The following is a 13,073-nucleotide window of genomic DNA, read 5'->3' as shown; positions in this document are numbered from 1 at the left end:
GCGCCTAGGCGCTCTCTGACCCGCCTGCTCACCAAGAGTGCTGATCAGTTGATGAACTGATTCGGTGGGTCAGAGCAAATCAGTAGGTTGCTGAATCCAGATGAGGAACATGCATCGTGGTGGTGGAGCAGGCTGCAGGTGGCCGCCAGGGAGGATGTCCAGCAGGAGGCCTGCATCCACGATGGTCCCCGACCTTATTTTCGTTAGGTTCAAGTCTTACGAGAATAAAGAGAGAATCCCATTCTACAAGTCAATACCGACAACAATGAAATTTATAGTATTCACTAAGGTTGATCCGTCGACTTTATAAATTGTGAGGCCCTCCTCGAATTCCAATTCAGAGATCAGATGTGGTTTGAACGGGGTGGCCAGTTGCGGCCCGCCGCCGCCTCCATTTCGTCTCCTACCTTCTTCTCGTTTCAGTAATGGGCGATTTGGGGATGGTGGAACGCCGAGGTTCTCTGGCCGCTGGGCATGGAGAAGGTCCGGTCTTAGCGCCGAGGTGGTTCTTAGTGGCCGGAGCCTCCATGGCCGTGGTGAGGTCGAGGTGGCGGCCGGCGGCGGCGGAGATCCTGAACCCCTCCCATCCGAGCCGCACACTTCCGATCCGACAGCAGCAGGCTACCTTTCCAGAAAACCCCCTAAAATGGGGATGAAAATATTGCATAAAACCCCTAGATTGGATCGCGATTGGTAATCGCGATCCGAATAAGGGTCTATTTGTAACATATCGATCCAAATATTTACAAATAACCCCCTCATTCGGATCGTGATTAATAATCGCGATCCGAATATTTACATAAAGACCCTTACCTGGGTGGCATATTTTTGAAATAGTTCCTGTCGCTGACCTTTCCTGCCTCGGCGCTCTCCCCCGCGGCTGATGGGCTCCCCTTCCCGTCCGGCGACGGCCGCCTCGTCGTCGCCCGCTCCCCTACCGGATTCAAGACCCCCTACCGGTACGTACACGTCGGTATCACGCCTCGCCGTTATCTGATTTCAAGGGCGCGTAACTCCCGGTGCTGGCTGCGAACCGGTGCTCGGGGCTTGAGTTGGCGTGGCGATGCTCGGCGGCCGCCGGAGGACTGGAGCAGGGGATGGCCGGCGCACGTTACGAATCCGTACGTGAACCTTTCATGGTTACAGAGGAGCCCCGGATTAGCACAGCGGGCGGACTGGCCGTCATTCTGCTCAGTGCCGGCTGATCGATTCAGAGTTTCAGACAAGACAGGAAGGCTTTTGCCGTTTGGTTCCATGATGAATTGGGCTGCAGGGTTTGTCTTGAAAGAGGAATAGAGATTAGAGAAATTCAGCAGAGAGCAGAAGTACGTTGGTATGAATTGGTCTGATAACAAAAATAAGGGTCCTGACGAACCTTTGTATGTTGGTAGCATCTCAGGACTGTCTGATAAGGATGCCAACAATTTTGTTTTTCTCCTTTTTGCGGACGATCAAAGATGCTGATGAGATAGAGTTATTAGTTGTATCGTGTAAGATCAAGGCTGTGTGGAAGCTGATAGGCTCTGATTATCTTGGTCTGGTTTGTGAACGTCATCCAGTTGTCTGAAACTCTGAATTTCTCTGGCCTCTCTATTCCCCACTTGGAAAAAACTTGTTAGTGTAGTTTTACAGAAGCCTTCCATTTTACTCTCCTATGCTCCCTCCGGACCGATTTGTGAGGCATATTAGCATTCATTTTGGCCAAAATGTTGGGCGGACCAGCTTACCGAGGCATACAGCTGCTATAGCTGGCTGTCATTGATTACAAGAGAACCAATCACAAGAAGCAAGTTAAGCACTCAGCATACATGCGTGCATTCATATCCGGAAGCTGAAATTAATATAGCGCACGCTCCCACCCTCTCATCTTGCCCGCGCGCCCCACCTCCCGCGGCCCGCCGCCCCTCCCGCGCCCCGCCGCCCCTCCCGCGCCCCGCCGCCCCGCGCGCGGGAGCCGCCTCGCGCGCCCAGCCAGCCGTCCCGCCCGCGCGAGCCGCCTCCCGCCTCCCGCCTCCCGCGCCCCGCAGCGCCGCCCGCGCGCCCCACCTCCCGCGGCCCGCCGCCCCTCCCGCGACACGCACCCCCCCCGCGCGCGGGAGCCGCCTCGCGCGTCCAGCCGCCCGTCCCGCCACGCGCCCGCGCGGAATCGGTGGTCCTCTCGCGGCCCGGTGGTCCGCCCGCGCGAGCCGCCTCCCGCGCGGAATCGGTGGTCCTCTCGCGGCCCGGTGGCCCGCCCGCGCGAGCCGCCTCCCTCGTCGTGCGCTGCTCGGGCGCCCATTGCTCCCGGCGCCCCTCCTCCCGCGCTGCTCGGCTGCCGCTGCCCATCGTCCCGCGCTTCTCGGCCTGGTGCCGCCCCTCCTCCCACACTATGGACTTCGAGGACTGGTTACAACAAACGGAGATGGAGCGAGATGAACATCAGCGACAAATGGAGATGGAGCTAGACGATCTGGAGGACTTCACCCTCCTGACGATGTCCATGTGGGGTCCCCAGGTGCCTCGCGAAAGGGTGCCTCGCCAAATCGTGCCTCGTGATCACCATGAAGGATACCGTCGGATATGGGCAGACTGCTTCGCTCCCGAGCCGGTGTATGGCGACCGGCTGGAGGAGTGCGACAGTTCCTCCTTCGGGGCCGGCCGAGGGGAAGGCGAGAGGGACTCTCGGCCGTCATCTGCAAAGGGAGGGGGCAGCGGCGAAGGGAGACGAAAGAGGCGGCGGTCGGCACACCCTCGACGGCGGTTCATCTCCAGATCCGCCGACATCCCGTCTTCCTCGAAGCGGCGCTGGAGGGGAAGGTATACCTCTCGTACTTTTCTGAAGTGATGAAATTGTTCACCAATCAACAATGCTGGGATGCGATGGAACCTCACTTTGTCGTTCTTGCAACACCAGATGCTGAGCTTGTCTACATGCATGCATGGTGTTGTTTAGATAGTCTGTCCATTACTTTGTCCTTGATGGATTGCTTGAAATTGATTGCCAACTGATTAAAAGCATCATCAATTGGTTGTGACAAGATAGGGTTGCACACTGACTAGGCACTCTACCAACATTCCTTGCTGTCCATCCTGTATTTATAAGGTTACATGCCTGAATAAAATGGTGAGACTTGTTTGGTTGATCCAGTCCATCTGCTTTCCATGGAGGCATGGGCACAGTTTTAGTGCTAGATACGATCAATCCAAGAAAGCAGACGCTTTAGAGAGAGAGAGAGAATTATTTCAAGCTGTGTTTTAACCTTGCTAGTACTTTTTACGTTAGAATGGAACATCATATTGAGCTTCAAATTAATATTCAGGAACCTACCTAGCCTCTGCTTAGTCTTTAGTGTTTAGTTCAACTAAAGAGCAAACTTGCATTTTGAAAGAACCAAGCATTTTTTTGTTGGGGGGGGGGGGGGGGGATTTCAGGATCTCTGAACTGAACAAATATCTAGCAAATGTCTAACTTGATGACAGCTAATAGAGATATTGCTTTATGATCAAGTGCAGCAATGGTCTAGTTGGTCTATCTGTTTCCTTTGTAGTTTGTAGTAAGAAGATACCTAGGCTTTGGAGTATCATGCTCACAGCCACCGTCTTCGCTTCCAGTTTCTTCCTCGAGCAGCAGCTTCCTTGCTGTTTTCTTGTTAGGTGAAAGGCGATACCTGGAAAATAAATATGCTAGATATCAGGTTATTATTTAACATGTTATGAAAAATGAAATTTTGTTCAGAAGACAAATCTTTTTCTTGTGATAATCTTTTGTCTTGGTTGCAGAATTAGCAGCTTTATCTTTAAATTCGCTAGGATTAGCAGTAGACTGCAGCATAAAGCATGAAAATGAAATAGAGGCATTGATAGATTGACTGTAGCCACATATGGCCAAATGCCTTATTTGAAAAAAAATAAGATAAGTACATAAGAGAAAGAATGTCTATAGATAAGACCTAGAGATGTAAGATGAGCAGATAAATAGATAAGTTAGGGAGAGTCACCTAGAAAGATAAGAAAAGAAGCATGCTACATAGGGCCCTTTCTGTGCAGTACACAAATGCAGCACAACGACGTAAAACACAAATACTAGGGTAGCAAGAGATGAACTGACCCTTACAAATCCTTGGAGAACAAACAGCTGAATGCAGCAAAAACAACCTGACAGAAATGAACTTCTCTTATATTAGCAAGAAATGATCTGAAAAAGAAGTATCAAACTTCATAAATATAGGCACTGACTTGTGAAATATGCACTAACCTCTAAATCTAGACTGAAGGAAACACTGACATTAGTAAGGTACCCTAATCATATTGCTCTAAGCCTCTAAACCGAATGACTATGTTTTAGGCAGTAATTAACATGGCGTAATAACATGAAACAAAGAGGTAGCTGGGCATGTTTGTTACTAAAGAGTGCAGTGTGCAAACCTACTCATATCCGATGACCAAAAGAGGTATCATTATTATTTTGCCATATATATCTCTTTTGTACTGTAAGTCACACAACTTGCTGTCCGCACATATGTTTGCAAGGTGTTTCAGTCGCCATAAACCCTTCTTCACACAACTTTTTGTGCTTTGTGATTTGTAGGGTCATGGACCGCGTGACCAATTACGCGATGCAAGGATGCAGCAACAATGACGAGAGAGAGGAGGTTGAAGCTGCTGCCAATGCTGCCTCTCGGCAGCAATGGATGGGATCGTTCCATCCATACGGAATGCCGCCACCAGTACCTCCTTATTTTTACCCTGCTCCACCAACCATGCCGCCACCAGTACCTCCTTATTTTTACCCTGCTCCACCAACCATGCCGCCTCCAGCAGGACCCCCAATGCAGCAGTTCAGTGAAGGTCCGAGTGTCCGAGTGGGCGACCCCGATGCTGGGAAAAGTGGTCCGAAGGTCAAGCTTCCCAATTTCAATCCCGAAGAAGACGTAAACCTGACAAAGTGGTGGCTAAACATAAGTACTGACCCGGTTGTCAATACCGGGCAGCGGAAAGAAGGGTTTTGGTTACAGATCATGAAAGGCTACAACTCATCTCGAGGGGTTTACCCGGAGAGATCTCAGAAGTCGCTCACGACTCGTTGGGACTACATCAAAGAGTGCTGCACCAAGTTTTCCGAGTTCTACAGTAGTGTTCTGCGTTTGAATCCCAGCGGCATGTCGGACGCGGACAAGGTACTTGACATGCTTCTCAACTTCTCTACGGTTGCATTCATGGACAACATGGACCTGGATTTTACTTATATAGAGATATCCAATTTATACAATTGATACACCTCATTTTTGTCTATTCTGAGCATCTGCAGACGACGGAGGCAATGGCTCGGTATGCTGGGGCATTGCAGAAGCCTTTCACCCAGATGCACTCCTGGAAGTTATTGAAGGATGAGCCAAAGTGGGAGGCGTGCATTGGGGCTCACCCCAAGGTACATGTGCTCGACGACGACTCCTCCGATGCAGCAGCTGGCGGTGCCAACGAAGTGGGCAGTCCAGCCGAGTCTGATGTCCCGGCCTCCAGCGGGAGCAAGAGGCCGATTGGGAGGGATGCCACTAAAGCAGCGAGGAAAAAGGCCGCCACATCGTCGTCCTCGTCGGAATACATTTCACAAATGAATGATCTATGGGGCAACAAGCTGTCATTAATAAAGGAGAGTCATGCTGAGATGGCCAGCCACCACGCCACGATGGCTGTGCTGCAGGAGAAGAAGATGACTACGGAAAGGGAGCTGGAGGAACGTCGTCTGGCGCTTGAGGAGAGGCGGCTGGAGATGGAGAAGAATGACTGGGAGAGTCGGATGGAGATGGAGCGGTCTCGGGCCGCCAAGGAAGAACGCGCGGAAGAGGAACGTATTCTTAGTATAGAGCTCGACAAATGCTCGCTAGCGCTACGGCTGTTCTACAAGCGACAGCAGGAGCAGATCCTTGCAAAGTACTCGTTGCCTCCTCCCTGACTGGTATCGGCCTTCCCAACTCTGCGTTGTTTGTATTATTTGAGAACTTTGTGTACGATTGCGGAACTTTGCGTGTATTCCTGATCGTAGAACTATTGCTACATGTTTGAGAACTTTTAGTGCTGAGTGTTGTATGAACTGCAAGAACTATTGTTTAAATGAACTGTGTGTTGGAAATTTGAGATTCTGCTTGTGTGCCCAAATTCAGGACACAAGCTCCTCACCCTCAGTGGCTCGTCCGTAGTTTCTGTGTATCAAATATAGAAGGAAAAATCTGCTTTGTGTTGAGATGTTTTTCCATGCATGATGCCAACAATGCTGCCTGATTGATTTAATAACTGGTGGCTTGATCAGTAAGCCTAAAAGAAAGGCTGGCAGCTCCCCATACGTAGGAAAGCCATGTCCAAGTGTGTGTTTTGCAGCTTTACCTTTAGATCAAATCCAATTGTAGTGCCCATTTTGAACTAGTTACCACCGACTTGCTGTAATTATTGTACGTTTGCTTCTAACATACTGCCATAGTGCCATGTTGCTTTCTGCTGCAATTATACATGCTATTCTGAGAACCACACCCTCTAGTTCTGTTGTCACTGACTGACTTACCACTACTCGTGTCATCTGCATTAGATATTACCAGGGTACAATTGCATTTCTTGTTAGTTTTTTCCTGCAATTAGTTCTTCTGTTTGTTATGTCTTCTTCAGTGATCTGTTATAGTACCACCATTCACTTCACTTTCTTTGGCATGCTGATAGCATTCTCTTTTCCACTGTTTGCGCCTTGTATGGCATTGTTCACCAGAATCTTAAATGCAATGCATACTGATGCTTATTTGTGTTTCCCATGGTTACAAAGTACGTTAAAACATTGAATGGCATTTGACAGTATTTTGCTGTTCACCTTCCCAAATCAAAAGCATCAAAATTAGGTGGTATTAATCTTTCAAATGAATGGAACTGCATATCTTCCTTGGTCCGCATGCCCCAGTTTTTTCTGTCATCATCTTCAATCCTTCATTTCCTGTTGCTGTCACACTGCTGATCCCACTGAATGATAATGATTCGTTCATGCCATCCAAAAGAAAATAAATACACTGCCTATTAAATCAGTTCGGCCTTGACGATCTGGTCCATCACATTAAGTAACCTTTCCTTGTGGGCTTGTTGCCTAGTTCTATATACTCATCAGTTTTTTGTTTTTGTTTTTTTGTCCTGCCTGCTGAAGATAATTTGGCTCCTACCATCAGTTGCTTCATTCAGGCGTGACCATTAGGATGCAACATGAGGCCACGAGGGAATGTACATGCAGTCAAGTGTATGCTTGCGTCCAGACCTGAATTGGACAAGGTTAAACTTGGACCTCAAATGAAGTTGGGTTAGGTGAGCAGGCTGTCATGTGGTTGCACCAATGCAGAGCGACTAGTGACTTGACAAAAGTAAGGAAAGGTGTCTGAATCGGGAGAAGTAAATTTGAAGAAAGTCAGTCGGCGTGGCGGGCTGGCCGCCCTTGTCTTAGTTTACTTGAAGCGAGAATGAAATTAGATTGATGTGAGAGCAATTCCAAGATCCTCGGTCGCTATAACTGCGGATGCTTTGGTAGACATGGACGTTCTTTGGTCTTCGTCAGCTTTGGTTTTCATGTAAGTTTGTCCTGTGGTAGCCAGTAAATAAGTTTTCATGCTAGTAACTATGTTCCGCGGTCTTTGTTTTCTTGAATGCTGTGGATGCCTGAATCACATGATGACAAAGCTCTTCATTTTCCTAGTGATTTTGACTGCCAAAAGCGCAGTCTCAAGACTAAGAAAAAAAACCCTTTTGTGCAATTGATTGAGATGTTTGCTCCAGTACAACCTTAGTCATCGGGCACCAAATTAGTTACACCATTTTGACTAGCTGCCAAGTGGCAAGTTGAAGGGTGCCATGGTTTGTTTCAGTCACCTCTGCCAAGTGACAAAATTTTGAATGACTATGTTTGCTCCATTTGACATGTTAGGGCATCACGCACCAGGAACCTACTGCATTGGTACAGGCGTACAGCTGCATAATTTCATTATAGGGGAAGTAAGCATTCCCAATTCACAAAAAAGAAAAATGCTAAAATTCTGGAACAAGACAACAAAGATACACAGAAACTACGGACGAGCCATGATATCCTTCGCAGCATCCAAAATCCTAACATCATAGAGGAATCTTGATATTTCATCCCAACCATTGGCAAGTTTGGCAAGTTATAACCAACCATTGGTTTTGGGAGACGCATGAGCTCATCATTAAGGGCCCTCTACTTCCTTGTGCTTGATCTCCAAACCTCTTTCTCTTTCTTTTGTTCCCTTCCATGGGCCTTCTTTCTTTCTCCCTCCATAGGAATTATCCTGCAGAATTACATTGTCAGCCCATTACATTAGAACTGCACATTTTTGCATATTTAAATTGACAGTTAAACCAAAAGGCACCTCATGGTCAGAAGAATTGGCAAAGTAACCACCTGTTGTTTGCGAGGCATAGATTGAATCAACCAAAACAGAAATAGATGCATCCTGCCCAAAGTAGTTTCAAGGTTGGAGATTAACCTTAGGAACATGGTCTCTAAAAAAAAGTTGCTTGTTTTGCTGAAGAATCTTAGGCATACGGAGGTTAGAGAGAGCATACCGCATCTAGTAACAGCCACGTTGACCTCATCTTCTGGAAATCCCATTTTCACCAAGTAATCAACTTTCTCTTCGATCTGCGACATCTCATGTAAGAAAAACTGTACAAAAAGCACAGGAAAGCACTGAGAATACAGTTGATGCATCTACATAAACTAGCAACATTAACAACCAAAGTACAAAAATAGAATTCATGAATCATCATAAATATGGACAAGTCAGGAAAACAAACAGCTGTTTGATTGAGAAAAAGATTGCAAGGGATAAAAGATGAGAACCCCAGCTGCGGTCTAATACAACTAAATTGTAGACACAGACAATTACATGCCCAAGGCTGCAAAGTACAAGACAAGTTCAATATTACAGTGAAATAGGAATGCTTCTGAACACAGAACCTCAAATAAAAGCAGGCGTGTAGATGAATACCTTGTACGTAAGAAGAAGTACAATTAATGAATCTGCCCCGTTATCCCCTGAAAGCAAAAGCAGCAGTCGAATAGAGTATGTAAAATCACCAATAACATAAATAAATGAGATGGAATGGGTTATTAAAAACTACCATTATCCTTCATGGCCTTCAGAACCATCTCCTCCGGGAAACCCATATCCACATATTCCTGAACTGAAGATGCAGATGGCCCAGCCTTCCCATTACCATTAGCAACCTTTAAAATCAGAGCAATAAACAAACAGCACATTACGATCATAGCCCCAACAAAAGATGGAAAAGCAACTGCATACCTTCTTAGCTCATGTAATTGGGTGTGCCGTGCATGGGGTCACACATGTGGCACATCCGTCGCACTGGTAACCCTCGACCCATGTAGGTTCCAATTATGCACAATTAGGTCCGACTGCAGGCGAAAATGGACATCACGATCTTGTAGCCGGTGATGTGCTTGAACAAAAGCATGTCGGTCCCCCAAGTTCCCCGTTGATAGGTCGACATGCTGCCCGGGATTTTCAAAGATGGTGTTCGTTGCCCTGTCACCCTCGTCCTCGATGATCATGTTATGCATAATTATGCATGCGGTCATCATATCCCGCACCTCGTCCCTGTCCCATGGATAGGCCGGCCCACGAATCACTGCCCACCGGGCCTGAAGCACACCAAATGCTCTCTCAATATCCTTCTGAGCACCCTCCTGTTTTGCGGCGAAGAGGCGAGTCTTCATCTCCATCGGCTGACGGACGGTCTTCACAAATGCGGGCCAGTCTGGGTAGATTCCATCTGCCAGGTAATATCCCATGTTGTATGAATGCCCATTGACTGTGAAGTTCACCGGCGTCGAGGTCCCCTGCGTGAAGCGGTCAAAGAGACTCGATCTGTTAAGAACGTTGATGTCGTTGCAGCTACCTGGCATTCCAAAGTAAGCATGCCAAATCCATAGGTTCCTGGACGCCACAGCCTCTAGAATCATAGAAGGTGACTTCCCACGGCCGGTGAACATGCCCTTCCACGATGATGGGCAATTATGCCACGTCCAATGCATGCAGTCTATGCTGCCAAGCATTCCCGGGAATCCCCGTTGTTCACCTTCCTCGACGAGGCAGCGGACATCCTCTTCATTTGGCGCTCGCAGATAGTATCCACCAAATGCATCGATGACTGCTCGACAGAAATGCTTCAAGGCCTCTTGAGCTGTCGAGGGACCGATACGCACATACTCGTCGACCGCATTGGCTGGTAATCCGTAAGACAGGATGCGAATGGCGGCCACGCACTTCTGCAAGGCAGATATTCCCATAAGGCCTGTGCAGTCCGGACGCTGGATGAAATAAGGATCCACACTCTGCACCACGTCGACAATCCGAAGGAACACATGCCGTCGCATACGGAAGCTGCGGAGTCAAAGACAGGAAGTATTAGTTCACTCGCCATGAAACCGCAGACACATTATGTTACACATGCATGCGACGCAACGTTGTCGAAACAGCCGGTCGCCATACACCGGCTGGAGAGCGAAGGAGTCTGCCCATATCCGACGGTATCCTTCATGGTGATCACGAGGCACGATTTGGCGAGGCACCCTTTCGCGAGGCACCTGGGGACCCCCCATGGACATCGTCAGGAGGGTGAAGTCCTCCAGATCGTCTAGCTCCATCTCCATTATGTTCATCTTGCTCCATCTCCGTTTGCTGTAACCAGTCCTCGAAGTCCATAGTGCGGGAGGAGGGGCGGCACCAGGCTGAGAAGCGCGGGACGATGGGCAGCGGCAGCCGAGCAGCGCGGGAGGAGGGGCGCCGGGAGCAATGGGCTCCCGAGCAGTGCACGACGAGGGAGGAGGCTCGCGCGGGCGGGCCACCGGGCCGCGAGAGGACCACCGATTCCGAGCGGGAGGGGCGGCGGGCCGCGGGAGGTGGGGCGCGCGGGCGGCGCGGGAGGCGGCTCGCACGGGAGGGGCGGCTGGCTGGGCGCGCGAGGCGGATCCCGCGCGCGGGGCGGCGGGGCGCGGGAGGGGTGGCTGTGGCAGAGCCAACCTGAATTATACCGGCTCAAGTACGCGAGTCCACTCCCGAGGGCTCCAACGCGCTTCAAACGGTATAATGCCTTGGCCTGTCGGGTAACGTCCCGATAAACCACCGATACACAGGATCAAATAAGGTTACCTCACACGAAGGTGAGTCCAGAGATACAATCACCATCACAATTTACATAACAGGGAATTACATTACAAGAGTTTATAAAAGTAGTACAAAGTTTCGAACTTAGAGAAAACAATACAAACTGTTTAAGCTATGATTTTTAGCAGCGGAAAACATACGCGATGATCTACAGCACGTCGACAAGACGGATGTCATGCTAAGCCCGGGCACGACATCACTCGGCATCATCAATGTTGGCCGAGGACGGATCCCATTCCACGGACCAACCTTCTGGGAGAGCACAGGGCCAAGGCAGAGAAGAGTAGGGTTTTCCAGACATTATCTGCAAAACATATAGCTAGCAAGGCTGAGTATACTAATACTCAGCAAGGCTTACCCGGGATTGGGTATACTTTAGCCCATAACTAGACTTATGAAGGCTTATAATAGTTCTGGGTTTAGTTTCAGCTGAAAAGCAACTAAGAGTAGATCCTTATTTTCAACTTTTAGCTTTCAAGTTCTATGTGATTATCCATTCTAGATAAGCACTTATAACTAAGCAAGCAAGGTAGAGCTCTTTATCTCAACCATCAGTATTACTCATCATATAGTTGCTCTTGTTACTCTGTGTGATAAAGGGGTCAAGCAGTCTCAATCATCGTGAGAAGCGGACGATTCTGAATCGAATTTAACCTTGCAAGGTAAACCTAACTCACACGCTTGGAACATCCAACGATTGTTCCGAAGCAACCGTTTGCCTTTCATTCCGACTCGTGGACAGGTCCACCACAAGCAACTGCAGGACCATACGTACTTCTAAAGTGCAGGACGTACGTCTGTAGCGCGACTACAAAACCCGTACTCCTGGTTGCCCTTGCAACACGTATTCCCACACGTCGAACATAAGTAACCAGAAGAAGCAAGACGAGTGGTGGGAGGTATGTCCACTCCTCGGGCCGATTGGCTACTAGGCTTACCGCTTACCCAAAACTTACGGCATGTGGTTAGTACTTTCAAACACTTAACCCCGATCGGCACACACCGCGACCTTATCAATTTCAACAACACAGACGGGGTATCACCTCAACCATGATACCTCACAAAACTCCCGTCCGTCATCCTTACAGTGATAACAGGAATGTAAACATTACAACTCCTATATCGCGCGAGTGACAGGAAATCACCCAACTTCTATCGGTCCTATTAGCAGAGCATTTATTCGATGTGAACTCAGGTGCAATACATTGGTTCCTGGGATTCATGCATCTAGGGTTTCATCTCAACTCTTAGACTTAATGCAAGGTATAATATAAGTATAAGATTGCATAATGTAGTAATTTAAAATTCTGGGTTATGCACCGGGGCTTGCCTTTACTGGTGGGACTGAAGTCAGAGATGTTAGTGTTGTTATCTTCCGAACTTGGTTCGGGGCTTCCGATATCCCTTGGTGACATTTGCTTGGTCTTAAGGAATATCCTCTGTAGACTCCTGGGAGATCTCGTAGGTACCGTTGCAGAAGCAGTCGTATCTACATGCAATGCAATACTACATTCAAAGTGTGCACATAAAACTCCACGATAAAGTTGCAATCTAACACTCATTTAACATACTACTCAGATAACAACCAAAAAGATCAGAAACTAATTTAGACAGGGCTTTAGTTGGACAACTGATTAGAATTGGCTACTTGTTGAAGATTACAACAGAGCCGATTGGAACAATAAGGGTTTAGCCGATTGATGTGCTTTGGTCGTGCCTAACAGAGGCATGTCTAATGTGTTAGCTTACTGACCTAGGGTTGTGTACTTTGGTCTGGGTAGCTGACTGAGAGGTGCATCGGGTCCCTAATTGATCGATGAAAGCATCGATTACTTCAATAGAGGGATGATTCCTAAAGCAGCTGTGTCC

The 13,073-nt window shown here is 48.4% G+C and overlaps 2 protein-coding genes across 5 annotated transcripts; one reads left to right on the top strand and one right to left on the bottom strand.

Moving 5' to 3' along the window:
• Positions 1-1,976: 1,976 nt before the first annotated feature.
• LOC112891973 (glutathione S-transferase T3-like) lies at positions 1,977-6,114 on the top strand. The gene is made up of 3 exons (XM_025958989.1): positions 1,977-2,796; positions 4,568-5,156; positions 5,288-6,114. The coding sequence occupies exons 1-3, from the start codon at positions 2,369-2,371 to the stop codon at positions 5,930-5,932; spliced, it is 1,662 nt and encodes a 553-aa protein (XP_025814774.1). The 5' UTR covers positions 1,977-2,368; the 3' UTR covers positions 5,933-6,114.
• Positions 6,115-7,738: 1,624 nt separating this feature from the next.
• Positions 7,739-10,943, bottom strand: LOC112891972 (probable inactive DNA (cytosine-5)-methyltransferase DRM1B). Of its 4 annotated transcripts, none has more exons than XM_025958988.1 (5): positions 9,139-9,313; positions 9,006-9,052; positions 8,581-8,680; positions 8,417-8,468; positions 7,739-8,303 (listed from the first exon to the last, which is right to left on the bottom strand). In XM_025958988.1, the coding sequence occupies exons 1-4, from the start codon at positions 9,284-9,286 to the stop codon at positions 8,443-8,445; spliced, it is 321 nt and encodes a 106-aa protein (XP_025814773.1). In that variant the 5' UTR covers positions 9,287-9,313; the 3' UTR covers positions 7,739-8,303; positions 8,417-8,442. The 4 variants fall into 4 exon arrangements, 1 of the variants encoding a protein (XP_025814773.1); XR_003228630.1 differs by having other exon boundaries at positions 7,752-8,303; positions 8,385-8,468; positions 8,581-8,656; XR_003228629.1 differs by having other exon boundaries at positions 7,756-8,303; positions 8,385-8,468.
• Between the last annotated feature and the right edge of the window lie 2,130 nt (positions 10,944-13,073).

This window comes from Panicum hallii, chromosome 5 (genome assembly GCF_002211085.1).
Source record: "Panicum hallii strain FIL2 chromosome 5, PHallii_v3.1, whole genome shotgun sequence".
In the NCBI taxonomy this organism is placed as follows: domain Eukaryota; kingdom Viridiplantae; phylum Streptophyta; class Magnoliopsida; order Poales; family Poaceae; genus Panicum; species Panicum hallii.
This window is presented reverse-complemented; position numbering and strand designations above follow the sequence as displayed.

Coding starts and splice junctions, on each gene's coding strand:
- LOC112891973 (XM_025958989.1), top strand. CDS start 2,369: ATGGACTTCGAGGACTGGTTACAACAAACGGAGATGGAGCGAGATGAA. Junction 2,797..4,567: donor AAGCGGCGCTGGAGGGGAAG/GTATACCTCTCG, acceptor TGTGATTTGTAG/GGTCATGGACCGCGTGACCA. Junction 5,157..5,287: donor GCATGTCGGACGCGGACAAG/GTACTTGACATG, acceptor GAGCATCTGCAG/ACGACGGAGGCAATGGCTCG.
- LOC112891972 (XM_025958988.1), bottom strand. CDS start 9,286: ATGATCGTAATGTGCTGTTTGTTTATTGCTCTGATTTTAAAGGTTGCT. Junction 9,053..9,138: donor GAAGGCCATGAAGGATAATG/GTAGTTTTTAAT, acceptor TTTTGCTTTCAG/GGGATAACGGGGCAGATTCA. Junction 8,469..8,580: donor CGTGGCTGTTACTAGATGCG/GTATGCTCTCTC, acceptor TACTTTGGGCAG/GATGCATCTATTTCTGTTTT.